This window comes from Dermacentor andersoni, chromosome 2 (assembly GCF_023375885.2).
Source record: "Dermacentor andersoni chromosome 2, qqDerAnde1_hic_scaffold, whole genome shotgun sequence".
In the NCBI taxonomy this organism is placed as follows: Eukaryota; Metazoa; Arthropoda; class Arachnida; order Ixodida; family Ixodidae; genus Dermacentor; species Dermacentor andersoni.
The window spans coordinates 234,640,459-234,662,154 of NC_092815.1; the positions used below are offsets into that span (position 1 = coordinate 234,640,459).

The 21,696-nt window shown below is 45.4% G+C and overlaps 1 protein-coding gene across 2 annotated transcripts in view; it reads left to right on the forward strand.

The window, feature by feature from the left end:
• The first annotated feature begins 2,181 nt into the window (after positions 1-2,181).
• LOC126539947 (protein MIS12 homolog) overlaps positions 2,182-21,696 on the forward strand; it is a 38,181-nt gene continuing 18,666 nt past the window's right edge. The window contains exons 1-4 of one of the 2 annotated variants that reach the window (XM_055075723.2): positions 2,182-2,335; positions 6,296-6,363; positions 8,925-9,023; positions 10,876-11,022. In XM_055075723.2, coding sequence (XP_054931698.1) covers positions 2,197-2,335; positions 6,296-6,363; positions 8,925-9,023; positions 10,876-11,022 — 453 coding nt within the window. In that variant the 5' untranslated portion in view covers positions 2,182-2,196. Of the gene's footprint in view, positions 2,336-3,281; positions 3,516-6,295; positions 6,364-8,924; positions 9,024-10,875; positions 11,023-21,696 lie in introns of those variants that run through there. The other variant, XM_050186773.3, reaches the window with a different exon arrangement.

Genomic DNA, 21,696 nt, shown 5'->3' on the forward strand with positions numbered 1-21,696 from the left:
TGGGCTGGACTAGTTGTGAAGTCAGGGAAGCTCGCCGTAAAATTGAGTATGAAGAACGGCTGAGGAATATGGAAGAAAGTAAATGGGCTGGGAGAGTGTTCAGGTATCTGTACAGGCAAAACATTGATTCACAGTGGAGGAAAAGAACTAGGAAGCTTACCAGCAAGTATGCGGCCTGTGGGGTGGGCAACACAGCAACAAGGAAGGTCAAGCGGAAAGTCAGAGAGGCTGAATTAATCTTATGGGTGGCGGCAATGGAAAAAAAACCTGCCATGAGTAACGAGGAAAAAAGGAAATCAGGAAGGAAACCATTTATGATAACTCAAAGGGAAGCTCATTACTTTTCGAAGCGATATCGGGATGCCTTAGAACACGCACCTATAAAGCGAGATATAAGGAGGAAGAAGAAGCATGTGCTTGCTGCGGTAAAGCTAGGGAAACGACGGAGCATATTTTATTAGAATGTGAAGACGTCTACTCAGCGGGCGATTTAGCCACCACGGGCCTCCTTGAAGCCCTTGGGTTCAGCGGGAGCAGTGGTAAAGCAATCAGGTCCGCAATAGACACTAGTAAGAGGCGATTGGAGGATTGGTGGATGAAAAGTAGGGAAACGACAAAAGACGGAGACGTACAAAAGCACAGTTCGCAATAGGGGATCAGAAAGTTTGGACGTGGTTGTTTATAGTGTTTTTTTTTTCTTTTTTCATTGGTTAACCTAGGTAGGATATCGGGCAGCATAGTAGCAAGGGCTTGGTGGCGCGACCCACCGCCCCGTTCCAAAGGGAACGCTCATGAGTCATAACATCCATCCATCCATCCGAAAAGAGCGGGTGCACCAACGTTACTAGATTACTTCTAGTAACGTTGGGGTGCACGGCACACTAGCCAGTACATACATTCTAGGCGTGTTCTAGGCACTATAGCCATAGAGTCTCTCACTACATTACCTAGAGGGAAATCTGGCGCTGCTGCGCTGTGGTATGCATGGGAATGCCGGTATGTTGTGGATTCGGATTGGCATCGTTTTCGTAGAGACAGGACACCTTGAAGACGCGCTTGGCAAGTACCGTTCCGTCTGTCACAATGATTCATTTTCTACTAGAACAGCACGTGAAAAGCTGTTTTAGTTTTATTATTAGGCGGAAACATGTTTTGTTTAACTATGAGAACTTGTTATTGTGTTTACGACTACATGTTACGTAAAAAGTATCAGCGGGCCGCTAAAGTTGGAGGACAGACGACAAGGTTCGCGCTCGCTTTGAAACAATTGATCGTCTGTTCTTGCTTTTCTTCGCTTGGTCATGCATCGTGGGTGAGAAAAGATGTAATATGAGTGAATGGAAACATTTTGTGAAGATTTTACTTTGAGAACGCGTTATTTGCGTAGCCATATCCACGTTTTAGACGAAGCCTCTTACAACACCAGCCAACACGAGCCTCGCAGACACACATACCGTCATTCCCATGACGGCACGGTGCCCCCTTAAGGAACTCCCATAGACGGTGGCGCCAGATTACCCTCTAGGTGTTATAGTGAGAAACTCTATGACTATAGCTATTATCATATCAGTCAGTATAGTAACTCTATGAAGAGGGAGGGACAATGCGCCGGCTGAAGCAAATGCCAGTAGCCGCCGTCGGTGGCGCTGCTGTGCTTTTTTCTAGCTGCTGGCGCGCGGTCGAGCCGGCTCAGGCACGCTCTGAGGCTGTTTGCTCCGTGTGTTTTCCGAGCCGTGTTACGTTCAACGTGGCCATGCTTGTGAAAAACAGTGGATGATTTGAAAAAAGAAGGCGTATCCCTGCATCTACTGCAGCACAGGAGGTTCGGTGCCAAAAACAAAGACAGACACCCATTGTTACGCTCCGGGCTGCCACAGCGATTATCAGGGCGCTCCGAAAGCGTCATTGTTCGCCGCACCAACGGAAAATTAACTTCGGAAGAAATGGGAGAGCGCAATCTGCGAACAGCAGACAAGCATATCTCACTGTATCTTGAGCGGTATTGCATTGAAGCTTCTTTCTGGGCGAGTTGGTGCATATTTGACATAAAAATTGCGTGTTTGTGTCTCGTCCTTGTTACTTTGTGGTTGCATGTGTTTGCGCTGTTACAATTTTTTATGTTCAGCGGTATGTGAGCGCCACTTTGAGCCTCGATACATTTGGAGGGATTACGTCCAAATCATCAATAGCACCGAAATGCGACTTCCACGTGGGAAGCTGTCGCTGGCGCCTGGCGCGGTGCCTACCCTTCTGCCCGACTGCACGTCCTTCCTTTCTGTCGCACCTGTTGAAGAGGCCAGAAAGGAAGAGGCCAGCCGCAGAAAGTGCACCGATGGTAAGCACGAAGCCACGTAAGAGCGCACGGACCGCACGAAATGAAGAAAGAGCGGGAGATTGTCAGCTGCGCCAACCACTTCGCGAGATCCTGCGTAAGATGAAAACAGACAGTTTGCGGAGAATGAACCATTCGCAATTAGCTCACTCCAAGTAGTGAATGTTCCCTCAAGCTCTGGTGCCACTTTAACTGTGGCAACGACTCAGCCGTAGTTTTTGCGACAACGTAGGTACAAAAGCAAGAAAGGCTCGAGATATTGCATGAAAAATTCTGCATTTCAGTGGGCATGAAGACGAAGTGTTTGCTCAACTGTACTTTAGAGGTGCGTTGTGCCAAGACATAGTTGTACGCTCTCTTGCCGCTGCGAACCATTTGCTACAAGACTCTGAGAGCCGCATCATCTGCCAAGGAATAATGCCTGAAAGTGACTTTCATGACCTTTCACATGTTTTAACTCGAGGTTGCAGCCTGCTGCTGTGGTATTTGGGACTCCAGCATCCAGTGACAGCCACCTAATTTTCTATATCGCTGGTTGTGGCGAGAAAGTGCATTTTAAAGACAGGCTGTGAAGCCTGCCTGAACTTGCTACTGATCACAAAATGGGCAGCAGGAAATTTGAGGCTTGCAGAGTTAACCATATGAAAGACAACGCTGGTTTGTCATATCCTGCCTCCACTATGTACAAGTTTATGATCAACTTGGACAAAGACTTCATAGTTTCTTTTAGTCTTCTTGAGTTGCACGCAGACAGTGTTTTAGATGTTTTAGGTGCTGTTAAAGCCAGGCTGCGCGCAGCATGTCCGTAAAAAACGCTTAATAACACGGACCGCCTCAAAAGCAGCGAATATGAGAGCAACCGGTCTGCTAGAAAAGGTCGCAGTGGCGACACCTGGTGGCGCCAACGGAAAGAGGCACGCGCACCCCTTTCCGGTTGTGTCACTAGGACATTATTCTAGTACACTATAATATCTACGAAGTACGAAGCGCGCGTATTTTGCAGCAGCTCGCTCGGTTTACGGCCCTAGCTTAAGTTCTAAGCTCTAGCTGGTCGCCCAGCATTTCAGAGTAGCGATTGTACTGCTCGGACGAACGCTGGCCCTCCCTGCGACGGAAAGCATGGCGGATAACAGCTACGCTGTCCAGCATTTTGGCGTCTCGCCCAAGAGTATTGTTGGCAGTGGTAAGGTGTTTTTGGCACGTAAAACCCCACAATTTTTTAGCTGTGGTAAGGTGGTAACATTTGCTCAAAACGCTGCAGCCGATGCAGTTTGTTTGCGGGCGCCGTCGTACAACTTGCAGCCGAAGATTACTGTGTAGTTTTCTTTGATAGTGGCGTCGCGAAAGGTGTATGATCGTACTGGGCCGGAGCTTATGATGTGAAGGCGTGGAGCAATTGCTCACGATGCGATAAAGTCGTTGCTTTTGCAACGATTGCTTACCGAGCTTATCAAAGTTGAATCTGATACTTAGTTCCCGTTCCGCGTGCTGCAAATCTGTGTGAAAGCTCCCACCCTCCTTGTTTTGTTGGTAATCCGGCAAAGTCGTCCTGCATACGCCCGCCTCTTCTAGTTCGTATTTTTAGGACAAAATGAGCGTTCTGACGATGGCGGCAGCCAACGCCGAGACTGTCGTATCTTTTCACCTTGTCTGCTTATACCCGTGCATCAATGGGAAGAAGGGGAAAATAAAAGCCCGCATTTTTGTTAGACACAACCACATGATGCCAAAAAAATGAAATGTCGACAGTTGAGCGAGTTGGTGACCAATCATGTTAACAAGTGAGGCACTGCACTGCAACATGACATAAAGAAGCAGAATGAACCGACAAGACAACCGCTGCACTCGTACCTACGTTTTATTTCGAGAAAGCAACGGTAATATGTATGTATGCACGAGCGCAACACCATGCAACAGTGAATGGCACTATTTAACTAGATAGCAGGAACAAAACATTCCTATTTGAAAGCCATCCTATCATGTCGCTTTATGAACACACAGTTGTCGCAACACAAAAGGTCACTTAAGAGGGACATTCATTCACATATAATAGAGCATCATTCAAAATGTGGTCGCTTGCTGCTTTTGAGTGAAACCACAATTCTTTTGAACCATAGGGATCAACTAACTAGAAAAATCATAGAGGCATTTCATATCGCAAAATGAAAAGATGTGTGTTAGCCAACCATCTGTGATGCTAAATAAGTGCGAATTGTCATTTTTGGAAAGCCAGCAAAAACATGGTAAGATTGCTTTCAAACAGGAATGTTTTGATCCTGTTGTTGAACAGTGCCATTCACTATTGCACAGTGGTTACTTTCACATAGTGGTGTGTTGGTGCGTATGTATATTAAAACTGCTTCTTTCAATATAGAACATAGTTGCGATTGTGTGCAGTGGTTACACCCCTGGCACATGGAGGCGTTGGCAAGCCCAAAACCTGTGGACCATTTCGGATTCTAGCTGTGATCCCCCCAGCTCCTTTTGTGTGCTAGAGGCGCCACCAAAGTGTAATTAATAATGACACATTGTTGCAATGTGGAAAAAAAAAAGAAAATAATGAAATTCAAGAAATAAAGCACACCGGCCACGAGGCATCAGCTTGCGCAGCGACCATCTTGTGACCCTAAGTTCAGCGCTACCACTTTGTTGAGCATATCTTTGTTTCGTGCATACACATGCATGAAAATTTATAATATGCTCAGAGTGATGAATATCTTATAGAAAAGTAAGAGTGAACATAAAATGTTCAGAAAATAGAACACAAAATCGCAAAGCAGCAGAGTTACACATATGACAAATAAAGCACTGAAAACGGAATAAATGTATAGTATGGAGAACATTCATTGCAGGATTAAGTTATCATTTGTAAGTAAGTACTTGTGTCGTAATATCTATTGTGTTGTACTCATTATTTTAGTGCTACATTTTCACCATGTACAGTACAAAGTCACATCGTTGCCTGTGTGAGGCATTCCTCAAAAGAGTGGAATCGCTTATACCTGTCAGTAACTCAGGCATTTTATTCTATTTCCTGAAAACATGGGAGAAAGGGGAGATGGAGTACTATACCATGTAGCAGTGTGGTCTGCTGATATTGTGCTGGCACCTACAGTAAGCAGAAAAACAAAAACAAAAAGAACGGGGCCAGATCAAGAGAGGTCAGAGTGATTGTGCAGTTTTCTGAGAGCAGTTTTCTAAGTTGTCAAACTAAGGGTTGTGGGGCTTTTGGCCACAGTCTTGCGTCATTGCTATGGCAAATATCTTGACATGCTGCATTGCATGATAAATTGCACAAACGTGTGCACACTCCCCATTTTCAATTTCAAAGTAGCCTGCACCCCTTGTTCCAAGAGTGCTGTTTGCATGGAGTGTTCTTTGCAAGTCCTTTGTTACTTACTAATAATTTGTATTTATATTTCAGTTGTCTGGAAAATGTTTCGAATAGTGGGCAAGGCCATACCTGCTACGATGGCACTCAATGAGGGGCCCATCACAGATAAATTTTTCAGTTAAGAGGCAGAACCTGTAGAGTGCCCTGCCTTTGGTGTTAGTTTATGGTGAAAGACTGTGTGAATTATTGCGTCATCACATTTGCATGTCTGACCTGTCCGATCATACTTCAGTCGGAAGTTCAGTGTGTGCTGTGCTTATTTCTAATCCTTCATCAATTTCTGTGGTGCTGAAGTGTAGTGGATGTGCTAATCTGTGAAACCAACACCTCACGATAAGGCCAAAGAACCGCCAGTAGATCTGTTGCCAGATCACATGCAGCATTTGACTAATATGTCTCATCTTGAGCATTTACAGCATGCATTGTAATTTTGGGTAGTGCCCACTTGATTATTTCGTCCAACAACCTGGTGTGGCACCTGACCTAATGAGTGGCCTAGTCGGCATGTGGTTTTATTGGCTTGGTGTCAGCAGAAGGTGTAGCTCTTTTTCTTTCCTTTTTTTTTCTAGTCTATGATATCTGGTTTGACTACACAGCGAAATGTCTGGATGACCTCAAGACCGCATTACAGGACAAGGTGAGAGATTGCTTCTTATGGTCTTCGATAATCTAAGTGCAGTTGATATCTGCTCACCGTGGCATTTAGCGAGCATAAATTTATCTTGTAGTTATCAAAAGTCATCAGAAGTTCGAATCTTGTGAAGTTGAGAAAAATGTAGCACGAGAGCACTTTATGCACACACACACACACAAAAAAAAAAAGCTTCCATCCACTTGGCTGCAGCAGAATGCTTCAAAGCGACCCTTTATAGTGTTCTTGAAAAGTAAACATCTCATTTCAGTGAAAATTTGTCCTGTTCTGGGGCTTGAACCTGGCACTGCTGCCTTTCTGGGTCAGTCTGTCTGCTATCTGAGCTAACCAGGAGGCACGGAGCAAGAAACCTTTAGGAGTGGAAACTCCGCTCTTTGCGGCGACCAGAAAAGGTCCGCTGTTTTGGTCGCCAAGGCAACCGGTCGCATGTGTTGCTCGCGTTCAGCTGCTTGCCTGCCACAAGATTCTATTGAGGGCACTCACGCACGCTTCTTTAGTGCTGGTAACCTGGACAGCAATTGGTGCTACGCTTCAGCCATTTGAGGAGAGTAAAAAAGTAACATGCATTCCTTTCGATGACCACTATAATAAGGCGATCTGTAATTTCCAGTTGTACGAGGCCCTATTGTTTGACGTCCATGCGATGGCTGCTGGTATTCATTGAAGGCAAACATGCCCTCAATCTCTTCGAGTATGTCACTAAGTTGATTTTCCTCAAGCTCATTGTCCTCACACACTGTGTGAACATCGCTTTCATTCACCGTCGTTCATGTTCTTGACTTGTTGTATACACTCATTCTTGATCTTTTAACGGAGCATGACTGATATTCGATGATGCTTCCTGGGGAGTCCGCTTGTTTTTCGGGGATGTCACGTATGCTGGAGACGAAAGAAAGATGTAGGGAACAGCCTCTGGATGCAGTCAAGGTTTTTTTCGGGTGGTCCAGGATTATCTTGCCTCTAAGCTCACCATAGTATTTATCCCGTTAGTAAAGCAATGAAGGGGGTAGTTGGTGGACGGTCATGATTATGTTGCACTTAGTGTTACACTGATGATTTAAGTGAAGGACGTGGACGTACGTAGCGCAAACTACCAACTGTTTAATACTGTTGAAGAAGGCCCTTACGTACAAGGAGATATGGCATGGGGGGGGGGGAGGTATAAAAGGACATGACAAGGTGACGACATGCGATCATACTTTGGGCCAGGACAAATCGTCAGTGTAACACTAAGCGCAACATAATCATGAAGTATTTATCCTGTCTCATCATGTTACTCGTGAAGTGCTTCTCGCAGACGTAATCTCTCAATGTGAGCTGACGGCCGTCCCCAGGAATCGCCGCAGCCCGTGCTTGCAGACGTTCAGGATCATTCGGAGCCCTAAAGATGCTCACTTTTTTCCTGCAAGACTTGTACGTGCTTTTGCAGCTTTCAACGAAACACCTGCGGTCGCATCTTAGTCTAGCAAATTCAGAAGGGAATTTGCGCCTAGCAGCGCGGTTAGTATTACGGCCCTCTAACAGATACCGATAAAAAATGTTGCTGTTTGCCTTGAGGGTGCACAAATACAATGTTACAGCGTGCCTGCTGAAGCAAACGTCCGTGTCGTCTGCTTGTCATCTGCTTTGAGCGGAAGACACGGGTGCCGCCGAAGGGAGCGCGCCTGACCTGCGTGCTTAGGCATCTGCATTTTTTTTTTCACTGCGGCTTGCATGACACGCTGCAAGGTGCTGCCACTGCATGCACCCTGTCAGCGCATATTTTTGTGACGTTATCTGGTCGCCCATGCTGACTGGAGTTTCAACTCTTAAATATTCTTCCTCCGTGCCAGGAGGCTGGTAAATGACAGTGCAAAGCATAATAAGCAACTCAAATTACTTGATGTTTGAAACAAATGAGTCCATTTGCAAGTTGTTCAGTTGGAAAATAAGATAAATTGGCTAAACTGCACTTTCTTTCATATTCAAATGCAGTACAGCTACTGTTGCTCACTAATCATTAACGACATAAAATGTCCTCGGCGGCTGGTACCATTCTAGTGTAACAGTAGTGGCACCCACCCATGACAGAAATGTGTCTCACATGTGAATGACCTCCTGGTCTTGGTAAATGTGATGGGCCCAAGCCCATGCACTCTATGTACAACGGCACACTGGGACTAGACCTACAGCAATATGAGCTGAGTTTTTTCTCAGAATGCAGTGAAATATGTAACTGCACGTTGCAAAATGAGAGCACAATATGTTCGCCTCTGTGAACTTCCATACAAGTCCAAATAATAATTTCGTGCTTTTAGAAAAAAAATGTTCACTCAGGCAATTGTTGTCTGTCTCATTAGCAGGCCTCTGCTCAGCAGGACATGTCAATGTAGGTACATGTTTCTTGTTGCCATTAGGTGGGATCTTCAGACATGTGTAATGTTAGGTGTGCTGTTGTGCCAGTGTAAAAGTAGTGTGCCCGCTCATTTCTGAGTACTGCAGCTGGCAGCATTGTGCTGAGCCATAGCGCCAGGTTAATCCACAAGATTGTTTCGCTTGCTCTCCAGGCATCCGGCCGCATTCCTCCTGATGAGCTAGAAGCAAATGTGGAGTCCATCTTTCAAGAAATGGTCCCTGAATTTAACAAGAATGCTGACAAGTTAGAGGTGGGTACCGTGCTAATGAGGCGACGCAGTAACTTGTGCAAGGTAGCGAGCATTTGAAAGAAAAGGAAGCGATAAAATGAAGAAAGCACAGGTAGCATTGCTGATGGTATTCTTTTCAGCTTTGATCTTTTGAGGAGATTGTGACATAGTGACATAGATTTCATAGTGACATAGATTTCATAGTGGCTTTCAGCCAGTCAAGTTATGCGACACTTTACATTTCTTTATCGACTCCTTAAATTGTACAGCACTGTTCCCCATTTTACATCTGTAGTCAATAGGGCTGAAAGTTTGTAGTAGTTTCTTGGAACCAAAGCTCTTCATGTTGTTAGTGGCACTCGTCACTTCACTTAATTTGGAACCCTTTCTTGTCTGCATTTCTTTCTTCTTGTCAATAATGCAAAAATGTCGTACGTCTGAACGACAAACTGGGAAAACGAAGAAAACATTCTCACTTTCGTTTTTGGTAATAAATCGAAGTTTCTTCTTGTGAACTGCCAACAAATCAACTAAGCAGCATGTGGTTCTTCAGACTAAGATATTTTGCACAATCATAATGGTACAAGATATGACTGTACCCATTGTGGTTGCTTTGTGGCTATGGCGTTGGGCTGCTAAACATGAGGTCGCGGAATCATATCCCGGCCACGGCGGCCGCATTTTGATAGGAGCGAAATGCGAAAACACCTGCGTGCTTAGATTTAGGTGCACACTTAAAGAACCCCAGGTAGTCCAAATTTCTGGAGTCCCCCACTACGGGGTGCCTCATAATCAGAAAGTGGTTTTGGCACGTAAAACCCCATAATTTTTTTTAAATATAACCGCTGGTGATTTGAAGACCATTTTTGTGCCATCCATTGCAGGTGATATGCCTTAGGTAGGAGGCTCCAAACACCAGCGGTCTAATCTCAGTGTGACACAACATGCAGACATTTGTGAAATATGTATAAGGGAGAGCTATATTTACTTGTGGCTGAAAGTCAACAAATCATGTTATTAGCATTGCTGACACACATATATAAGAATGGTTTCGCTGCTTCTTGTCCGATATTTATTGCAAAACATTGATTCTTTACACAAATAATTGACCTTGAAAGGGTTAAGTGCTGCTACTGCTTTCAAGTAAGACCCACATGCATCATTCTGGTATCAGTAATGGGGGTACTACTTGCTTGATGCTATCACAAGTCAAAGCATTGGGCAATGTCTATTATGCATTTGGAAGTGGTAGCTGAAGACAAACTGATGCTAGTGAAATTTGAATTCATTTTTCTTGACGTACACCAATTGTGTTCCTTTTGAAGATAACTGTGGCAAGGAGAAACTGACTTAACAAGCATTCATGACAAGCTGGAAATAAATTAGTCCTTGAAATGAAGAAATATATTTGGATCTTTACCATTTTCTGTGTGAGCAAAAGATAAAGCAAGTGCAAATGTGATCTGAGATTAGCAGCATGCACACATTTCAGTGCATTTTTTTTACGAGCAAGTGCCTCTGCACTTTTGTCTTTGGCTGTTTGCTTGATTCTGCAATTCTGAAAGCTATAAACTTTTGTTTCATCTCCTATGAAATCACTTGCATGTGAAGCTTTCTTTGCCAATGTTCATTCTGTTTGTTAAAAATCTATGAGCAGTACTGTTGGTGTCAAAATTCCGACAGGGTGTGCGAACATTGAGCGAACTGCATTGGTGCGTCATCTAGTGACAAGCTCCTGCTGTGTACCCTCCCTTGGTGGCAACTCTTGCACTAGTGGACTAAACTGAAATGTCCCGCCATCTCCCTTTGCTGTGGCCATGCCTGGAGCTCTTACATTGACATCACACAAGCCTCCCCTGAACTGCTTATGCAGGAGTTCATACAGTCCAACATCACACACGTGCCATCGCATGTGCTGCTCCCTGAAGATGACGTGCATCGGCAGTTGCCCGACGAGAGGAGACCGAGCGTGTCCTCCCTTAGGGCACAGCTCGGGTCGCTGCACAGGCGCATTGCTCAGGTAAGGCAATGCAACCACATTATCTAGATTGCTTGCACAAACATGGTGCTGTCTAGCAATTGATTTATTGCACTGGGAAGACTGACCTAAATTCACCGTGATGGCTCAGTGGCGCTCGCGTGGCACTGGTAAGCACGAAGTCGTGGGTCCGATCTCGGCCGTGGCAGCCAGAGCCTAATGAACGTAGAATACAAAAATGCTATTGCCGTGCCTGAGGTGCACATTTAAGAACCCCAGCTGGTCGAATCAATCCGGAGCCCTTTACTACGGCGTCCCTTATAGCACACTGTGCAGTTTAGAGATGCTAAACCCCATAATGTAAACTTAATAATAAAAAAAAATTGTGAGCCATTCCACTCTGTGAAGGTGGATGACCAGCGAAGCGGTTTAGCACACGATACAGAGGTGACTTGGAATTTTGAACAAAGGTACGAACATATTTATTGTCCTAATCTGTGGTCATCATGGCTACATAGGTACGCCCTCACCTTCCCAGATCACCTCTGTTATTAAATGTGTCCGCCACATAAGACAATGAATGGCTCATACCCCGTAAACGCGGCCTTACAGCGACCGAAGAGAAGTGATATTCTATGCTGGAAAGATGAGCGGCAACGAAGCCAGCTGTGGAAGACGGCAACGCTTTAGCCATCGCAGATGATAATTTTTTGCACAACGGAAGCAGTTGCGGAAGAAGACGACAATGAACGCGCGAGCAGTGGCACTAGCACGTTTTGCGCGGTTGGTGTGGAGAACGTTTGAGCAGTCTTTTTTGAAAAAGTTGTATAAAACATTTTTTTCAAAAGCATCTGTTCTTACCTTTGTGTCTGGGACCTGTTTGGGTCCTACGTATGACAAAGGTAGTTCAAGGGCATGTTACAGGTCCGCGATCCCACAGGGGTATATGCCATTGAGCTTGGATCCTTTCTGCACTATCATCAAGATCAGCCCACATGATGATTTGTTTTTGTCAACATCTCGGACATATCTTTTTCCAGATCCTAGCCATAAACAGCTTCGCTGTAAAATTGTTTAATTTTTCAAACAAGAGCCATAGCAGTTAGTGCAAGAGCTGGCATGCCCTCCCCGTGACAACGCAGTGCCTTGGTGTTCATAATAAACGAGTGCTGATAACTGGCAGTTGATGCATTGTGGAAATAGTGCGCTCACTGGTTCTTGTGCAGTGTGTTTGAGGGTGCTGCTTTTTGATGCAGGCAGATGGTTAGTCACATGGTATTTTTTATTTTCTTGTGGGTTTTCTTTATCAGCCGGAAAAAATAATGGGGCAAAAGTACCTGGCTGGAAACATGCCAGTTTTAAGTTTCTTCAAATTTCATATGAATTCTTCATTGACAGCGTGCCATTTGGAGCAGCAATTAAAAAAAATATCTATCAATCTAATTCTAATATCTAATTGCAATTAATATGTTGAATGGCATCAACAACAAAATTACTGGTGGCTGCTCTACTCGACTGCGAACAATGTGTACTTGGTTCTGTTTGCGTAGAATGACGAAGGCTTTGATGATCTCCTTAATAAGCCCATCAGCACACTCTCATAATACATTGCAGTCATGATACACTGGCCTACAACCACACTTCTGGCATTGCATCGCCGGATGGCCATCCATACTCATTCTATTCCGGGAACATTTGCACTTAATCACTGCGGCAATTACACAAGGCCCACTTCCTGGAAACAAAAATGAAAACAGCTCCTGTGTGATTGCGAAGGTGCATTTGCTATTCTCTAAGCAGTGGTCCCCTCCGAGCAGTCGCAAGTTAGCCATTATATTTCGATAGAACAGTGAAATGTGAAAGGGCCCCTGAAACGGTTGGGACAAATTTTGTAAATGTGTAGGGTACAGCTATAGTTAATAATTTGCACCACAATTTGTGTGAAACGTCTCATATTAAGAGAGCTAGGGATGATTACAAGTTACCCTCCTCCATAGTCATGCATTTTCTCCTCAACTCCTTCACCGAGTGATCAGGGCTAAGCTCTGCCTTCACTGGCTCTGCGTCATGGCGGCACATCGTGTCGTCGACTTCCGGTTCTCTAGGAGCTAGCGGGCTAGCGTGCGAAGCCTCTCCAAACTCTCTGCCAGCTGCTTGGCAGCCGATCTCAAGCGAGAGATATCAAAGCAGCGTGCGTTGTGAGCATTCTGTCGCAGCGGTGCACGTGTCTGGTATTCCTGTAACCACAGGCAAGCTGGCCGTTTCGACGGATGGCTGGAGGCATAAACACAAGCTGATGAAGGAACTTCAGCGTAGATGTACGTGAGCGGCCTGATCGGTCTGCACGGTCCAGCCACCTGTTGGCGCAGAGCCACCAAACAAAGTGCTAATATTGCTCTAACCAAGTGTAAAACATTTTAAACATTTACAAAAACAATGTGTTAACGATTACACTCCTGCAAAAAATTTATGCCAGCAGCAAAGAAGAATACATTTCATTACTACTACTGTGTGTGGTTGAGCTCTGTGCCACGAGGTGGCTGCACCGTGCAGACCATTCACATTTGCACTTGTGGTTACCCTAATGCTGGACTCGCGAAATTCTATTGCGTTAGTAATCTTCCGGTGTAAAGTGACGGCTACAAACGCACAAATCCTGGCGCCCATGAGATAGTGGCAGTCCGACGCACTGCAGCCAGTCTGCTCGTCTGCTGCCTTGCAGAGGGACACGATGTCGCAGCTTAACTTATTGCCAGTCGCTACATTTGCAGTCCATAACGCAACAAAGTCGAATCATAGTGCTCGCGAAAAGACTGAGACCGACTCTGACCGCAGAGCTCTTGCCAAAATGGAGCATGTTGTAACACAAACAGACGAAGGTTGCTGTGTGCCGGAGATGCTTAAGTGTAGTGAGAAATTGTTCTTGTGCATTCTCTTCTGTTACTTCCTTTTTATAGAAACAAATGAACTAACATTCCAACTGTTACGACCATCATTTTTTCACCATAAAGGTGGAAAAATTATAGATGACGCGCCCTGGGCAGCAATTCGAATAGCTTGCCCTACTGAAGTCAATTGGGTGATTTACGGCATATGGGTAGGGGCGGCTGAAAATTCTGCCGAGCAGTGTGCTGTGATCGGCAGCAATGTACATTTTTAAAACCTTTTAATAAGTTACACACCTTACGCAGAGCACTTAGATGCGTCAATTAATGATCAGAAGGACCTACTCTAACGACTCAATGTGTTTGTACAAAATTGTCAAAATCGTTTTAGGGTCCCTTTAAGCAAGTTCGCTGGGATTCCCGTTTCTAAACTGGGTTACAAAGACGTACGGAGGCAGGAACTTAAGGGTATCACCGATGCCAACTTTCAAATGAATGGGTGCACAGTAACAGAAAAAGGAGAAGATAGTCTTTGTGTTTTCCTTCTCTTTCCACTGCTGTGCATCCTTTCAGTTGATAGTTGGAATTTGTGATGCCCTTAAGTTCCTTCTTGTGTACATCTTTGCACACCTGGCTTTCAGTCATTTCTATGCTTGAAAGTTTTACTCCCTTTAGGGTACAATGTTGCCACAACAATAATTGCAATCAATTATGGCATGTGTGTTTTTTCTCAGTAACAGTGCACACCTGGTACTTTCATGTTGGGAACACCACGTGTGCCTCATTGTCGCAGTGTCATTGACAGGAAAAAGAACAGGCTCAGTGCAATAAGGGGACTCTACAACACATTCAGGCAGCATCAATAACACTGTAAAACAATGGTGATATTGTGCATTCGATACAATTAAAAGTATGATAAATCAGAAAATTGAATTCTATCATTTTATGTGCCAAAACCGCAATTTCGTCATGAGGCACGTCATAGTACAGGACTTCTGATTAGTTTTGACTACCTGGAATTCTTCATTGTGACCTAAATCTAAGTACACAGGCATTTCTGCATTTGGTCCCCATTGAAATGCAGTTGCCATGGCAGAGATCAGACCTCCGACCTGAAGCTGTAATGATTGTATGTATATGAATGTAATGTGCAATCTGTGTTCATGTAGCATTTTGAGCACTGAAAACTGCAAAATCATGTTTTACAGCCATATAATTATGATCTAGGTAGCAAAATAAATGACACAAAATAAGCTTTACAGCAGGTCACAGGTGAGGCCTGGCCACGAGGTCACATTTTTCAGCTGTTTGCTATCATTGTCAGTGCTCTAGCAATTACGGGTGCGGCCGCCATACCATTACAGATTCTACACTTTTGCATTGCCACAGAGAATGCTTAATTATGACTTACCCTGGACAAAAGAGACAGGTAGTACACCCAAACGTGGCCTCAACTGTGTGTGCCGCTTCTGTGTGAAACATGGTTGAGTTGTCACACTGAATGGCCGGCATTGGCAATGCCATCAAGTATGGAAGACTCGTGCAAGCATTATATTTCGTAGTTAGCACTCGTGCTGTACTTGTTGGCTGTACTGAAAACTTGGTTTGAACTAAATTTGACAACATTGATACTCCCCACAATGCAATAGAAATTCTTGGGGATCACTAAACATGGTTTTGGGCACTAAAACCATTTAGTGCCCAAAAACCATGTTTAGTAGTGTCCAAAAGTCATTTTTAATATCCCCTCTGCTTGGCCTGTTTTGAAGTGAAACTGTGATACAGATTGGTTCTGCAATAGATTTCCCTTAACTCGGCTCCGGTTATTTAGATTTTCCAGTTGATTTGATCCTGACCAAAAGTCCCAGGCCATCGGCAATACATTGCTGTGCGGCCAAAGTTTTGTTATTTCAATCCTGAAATTGGCCTTTCCTGCATAATTAGAACTTGACCAGTCAGCACGCCCGTGCCATGGGCCGTTGATGGTGACCCCATTAGTGACCTTGCTAGTGTCAGTGTGTCTCAAGCGAAGCTCAACAGACAATGAATGCGTTGAAGATTGACATGTCATCTGCCATTGAAAATGCCTATTTTCGGCCTGACCTAAGGCTGCATTCACACTTGGTGTCGATTGCGGGCAAAAGCAGAAAAAAACCCAAGAAATCCGCTCGCTTTTCCACCTATGCTGGTGGAAAACTAGGCGGTGAGCCGGATCGCTCTCCAAACAATTTTTTCGCATCGGCGAAAGTGAAAAGTTGTTCAGCATTGCCGGAAGCTGCACTGTCATGTGAACGTTGAATGTGGCAGCCAAAGTGTGAGCAACGATGTAGTTAAACACAATCAAAAGCTTCCCTGTGCTGTACGATAAAACTCACTGCCTCTACAACAGCGAGATTTGGATGAAGATTGCTGAGGAGATTGTGACTAGCAGAAGGTGCAGCTGCGAAGTATTGCTGTCTCCCAACGTCTCACGCTGTTGCAGAGCCGAGTGAGTCTATCACCGCCTCTTTTGGGGCATCCACTTCTTCAGCTGCTCTTTGCGCATCTTCAGAAAACAACAGACTAAGTCGACTAAAACTATTTATTTGTCTGTTTTATATGCATAGGTAAAATCAGTGCAGGTGAAGTCGCACGCAATCAGAGGTATGCAATTACTCCTTTTGATGACCAATGGATCAATGAATGAGCATATTGCTTAAAATGGCGTGGTGACAAGCGCCACCACGCGGAGGTAGATTTGGCGAGAGTGGCAGTGGCTGTGGCAAAACAAATGTGAACATCTTATACCTGTGTGTAAAAGAATTTCTACCCGCATTGACGTTTCCACTCTCTTTTTGCTTCCAAAGTGTGAGCACAGCCAAGATGATTTTCAAGCAATAACCGTTGCGCACAATGTCTTATTACAGTAGAGTAAAATTCTGTTAATTCTTCTCCAGTTTAGATTTTTCATGGTAATTCGATCCCGGCCGACGGTCCTGGCAAACGCCCCTGCATTTATATGATCCCAAACATTCGTTAGGTCCTAAAACTGGTCTTTGCCAAATTTGCGAACATGTTGCTGCGCACTATATGCTTGCCTATGATCCGATTAGTCCGCATCTCGACCATTGTGGGGCTGTGCATTGTGGGGCTGGGCATTGTGGGGCTGGGCATTGTGGGATGTGCCCGCCAACACATTGGCGGGCACATGGCAGCCATGAACAACTTTACCGCTCTTCAATTTGTCGCCTGTCCGCCGTTTTTCTTGGAGTGGCGATTTCACGGCGTAAGAATGGCGTACAGCTGCTGCCGAGAACTTGGTCGACTCGGCGCCAAACAGCAACTTTCACCGTTGGGTAATGACGAAGCGCCGCCGGCTAAACCTTGCTGTATTGTACACGGCCCTGACAAAATCCGCTGCCAGCTGACACAGTGGCAGGCAGGTCATTGCGGTGAAATGACCTCCACTTTGTTCGAACCAGTAAACCACTTTGTTGATTGGGCATGAGATCGCGGGCTCAACTGGTGTTCGGAAGCCGAGATTCAGGCCACGAGTGACAGGCTGGCAATTGCAGCAAACACTTTCGCAAAGTTGCTTTTGCGCTTACTTGACAGAATGGGGAAAGTTCGCGTGTAGTCAGAAAGCACTAAACTGAATTCACTGATCGCAGCCTAATCTGACAGCGTTGCAGTGCACAGTTAAAGGTCATGTGCCTATGTGCGCACTTTGCGACGGGGTGCGGCGCACATCGAGCTGCATGACGAGCAAAAGTGAACTGCTCCAGTAGTGTCGACCATCGCAGTATTTCGTGTAGATGGTTGTCAGTGAATCACAGCACAGGGAAAAATAAGTAAATATTTCATGCCACTGGCAGTGACTTTTCTCAAAAGAGTGCTCCATCCTAAAGAATACATTTATAGGAGCAAGATCACTCTGAATGTTATTGAAATGCTTCTGAACTCTGCATGTAGCACGTCCAAGTGCTTCCATGCTTTTTTAAGCACATCTGAGGACACCACCGCCCATTGCAGTCCACAGCAAGGACTGTGATAGAAAGAAGGGGGGGGGGTCATTTTTACTGTTTGAATTTATGAACAAGTGACAACTTACTGCTTTTGTGTGCATTGTCAATGTAAAAGCCTAATAAAATATAGTTTGCAATCACTTTCGTAAACCTGCACTGAAAGTAAATTTTAATGCTCCGAAATGCATTTTTGGCTGCTCCATAAGCTGCTCCGAAATGGGTTGGGCCAGTAGCATCACCGCAATGACTGAATGAGACTGATGCAGTGATGATGGAATGAGGAAAAAGTGATGATATTTATGGAACGACGAAGGCATATAATGACGACAGCATGACGACAATGAGATGACGATGAAGGTGTGACATAGACGGTATGACAGCTGCCGGATGAAGAAACAAAATTAACGATCACATGACCAAGACGGCATGATGATGATGGTATGACAAGGGTTGCATGATAGTGTCTGTGCGACCGTGACACAAGGACGACGATGGCATGACAATAACAGCAAAATCACGATTGAATGACGGCAGCATGATTACAATGGAATGCAAACAAGGAATGCACCAATTTATCAGCGAAGATGGTATGAGGACGATGGCATGATGACAATGAGGTGACAATACTGAAGTGACGACGATGGTGAAATGACAACATGACGACGATGGCATGACAACAGCGGTATGACAATGTTGCAGGGACGATGGCAAGACAACAGCATGAGGACAATGGGATGACAAGTGTATGATGACTGTATCATGAAACCTGTATGGCGAAGATTGCTTGACGGTGATATGACGAGAGTAAAGTGATGATGGTGGCACAACCATGACAGCATCACGACGATGGTCTGATCATGACATGACTAAGGCGCCATAATCATTGTTTAATGATGACAGTATGATTACAAATCAGTGATGAAGAAAGATTGACGTTGATAGAGAAACGAAGGTGGCGTGATGATGGGATGACGTTACAGAAGTGATGTCAATGATAAATTGACAGCATGACGACTACGACGTTGTGAAGACGAGGGCATGGCAAGAGTCGGATGGCAAAGCTGGAATGGTGATGGTGCAATGACCACGACAGCATCTTGACCCTGAACACATACCTACTGACCCAAGCTATTGGACCACTGGGTCAAAGTAGAAGGCGTGACGATGAGAGCATGACAAGAGTCAGATCACAAAGCTGGAATGATGATGATTATGACCATGATAAAATCACTATGGCAGTGTGGCAACTAATGATGACGACTGTGCGACGACTATTACGACGACAAGACGAGTGTTGGATGACAGCTGGAACGGCTACAACGGCGTCAGAACCAGGAGCCCATACTTACTGGCCCCAGCTATTAGACAACTTGGGCCATTGGGTCAGCATAGAAGACATGACAACGATGGCATGACGAGAGTAAAATCATGCAGCTGGAATGATGCAATGGAACAACCATGATGGCATCACGACCAAGAGCACATAACTAGCAAGCGGCCCAAGCAGGTAACAAACTTGAGACACTGAGTCGGCGTAAGAGTATAGATAAATAGATGGACGGACGGACGGACTGATGGACAGGCTCAAAACAGCTGAAGTAGGCAAAGAATGCCATTAGCATTCAAGAAAGAACATCCATTGTGAATCGAACCCACACTTTCTACGTGGAAGGCAGAGACATTACTACTACACCGCTCTCTTTTTTTTCATTGCCTGCGTTTGCTCAGAATGCAGTGATATTGTAAGAAACCGCTTTATTCCAGCCGCGCTCGTCTACTACCACGAGGATCAAGCTGTGCTGCTGGTGATGATATATACAGATGAAGAAAATGTACATTGGATGATGGTATGTGAAGATGGTGAAATTGAAAGTCAGGCATATGTTGCGCTCACACTAATTCCCTCTCGCTGTGGAAGTGGCCGCCTGGCTGTGCGGAAGTATTATGAAATGCGGTATGTGGTTTTAAGCGAGAGACATGCACTATCTCTGTCCCACGGCAACGGGAATCGGGCAGCGCTCTAAGGGGCGAGACGCGGTAATTGAAAGCTGATGTCTGCTCAATGAGTATGTGAGGTCCAATAAAATGCATGATAAATTTTTCGCATAAGCCGGGAATGCGCACAGGAGTCCAAAGAAGAACTTCATCGCCAGGAGAAAAAGTCACAGCACGGTGGGTCATGTCGTAACGAAACTTGCGAGTGTCCTAGGATATGCTGGTGGTAAGGCGGGCAAGGTGACAACAGTCCGCGAGGCAAGACACAAATTGCTCTGAGAAAGGAGCTTCTGGGAGTACAGGAGTCGAAAGAAGATACATCAAGAACGAAACTTGGTGAACGGCCATAAGCATGGAAAAAAGGTGAAAAACCGATGTTACGTTGCATAGCCACGTTATAGGCGAATGTCATGAACGGCAGGATTGCATCCCAGTTCGTGTGGTCTGGGCAGATGTACATCACAATCATGTCAGAGAGGGTACGATGAAAACGCTCCATCAAGCCGTTGGTCTGCGGATGGTAACTGGAAGTCGTCTTGTGAATTGTGTTAGAGGTGCACAGAACTTTGGCAAGGATAGAAGAGAGGAAGACTCTGCCGTGGTCACTGAGGAGAACGTATGTTCCAACTACTTCGAAAGGGGAAGCGGGACAAGGTAGAGGTTGTAAAGAGCCAGAAGGAGCTGTTGTCAGGCATTTGTGGCTTTGACAATGAACGCAGGATGCAACGTAGTTCACAACGGTTGAAGACAGGCCAGGCCAGGAGCAGCGACTTCGTATTCTGTCGTAAGTCTTGTGGTAGCCTAGATGACCGGCCATCAGATGATTGTGAAAGGCTTCGAGCACCTCACGTTGCGGAGAACATGGTATGACCAGGACTCATTTGTAGCCATTGTGAGGCGATAAATGTAGCGATGTAAAGCCCCATTGTGCAGCTTGAATTAAGTGTTCGACGAAGTCGGGCGTTTGGAGGTGACGAAGAACCTTCCATGCGTTGGAGAATAGTTCGGCAGTATGGGTCGATATGTTGGTGGGACACAAGGACAGATGGACTGTCGGGTCTTAGCCAACCGACAGTAGTGATGGGTAAAGCTGATGAAGAGGACTCGGAACGTATGCTAGTACGGAGAGGCGATAGTGAATCGTCATGATTCAGCAGAGGGTAGCGAGATAGAGCAGCGGCGTCTTGAAGCTTCTTTCCAGCCCTGTAGGTGACATCGAAATCGTACTCCTGTAGGTGAAGCACCCAGCGACCCAGGCGACCTGATAAATTCTTTAGCGATGAAAGCCAGCACAGTGCATTATGGTCGGTAGCGACTGTGAAATAGCAGCCGTGAAGATCTAAGGAAAATTTTCGCACTGCCCAAACAACAGCCAGGCACTTCTGCTTGGTTATACAGTAGTGTAAGTCTTCTCTGCAGTGGTTAGTGTACGACTAGCATAAGCAATTACTCGTTCGCGGAAGGTGTTATTACGTTGCAGGAGAATGGCACCGAGACCATGACTGCTAGCGTCAGTGTGAAGGATGGTGGGCGTACTCGGATCGGACTGGCACAGTACTGGGTCTGACGTAAGGGCATGTTTCAAAGCCAGGAAAGCATGTTCACATTCGTCGGACCAAATGAAGGGCGCATTACTGGCGAGGAGTTGATGGAGCGGGGACGCAAGCTCAGCAAAGTTGCGTATGAAGCGCCAGAACTAAAAAGCAAGTCCAAAACAAACTGCACAGTTCTTTTTGACGCAGTAGACCGCAAAATTCGAGGACGACGGCAAGCTTCTCAAGGTCCGGTCAAATACCTTCTTTGCTGAATATGTGCCCCAGAACTTTGATGGT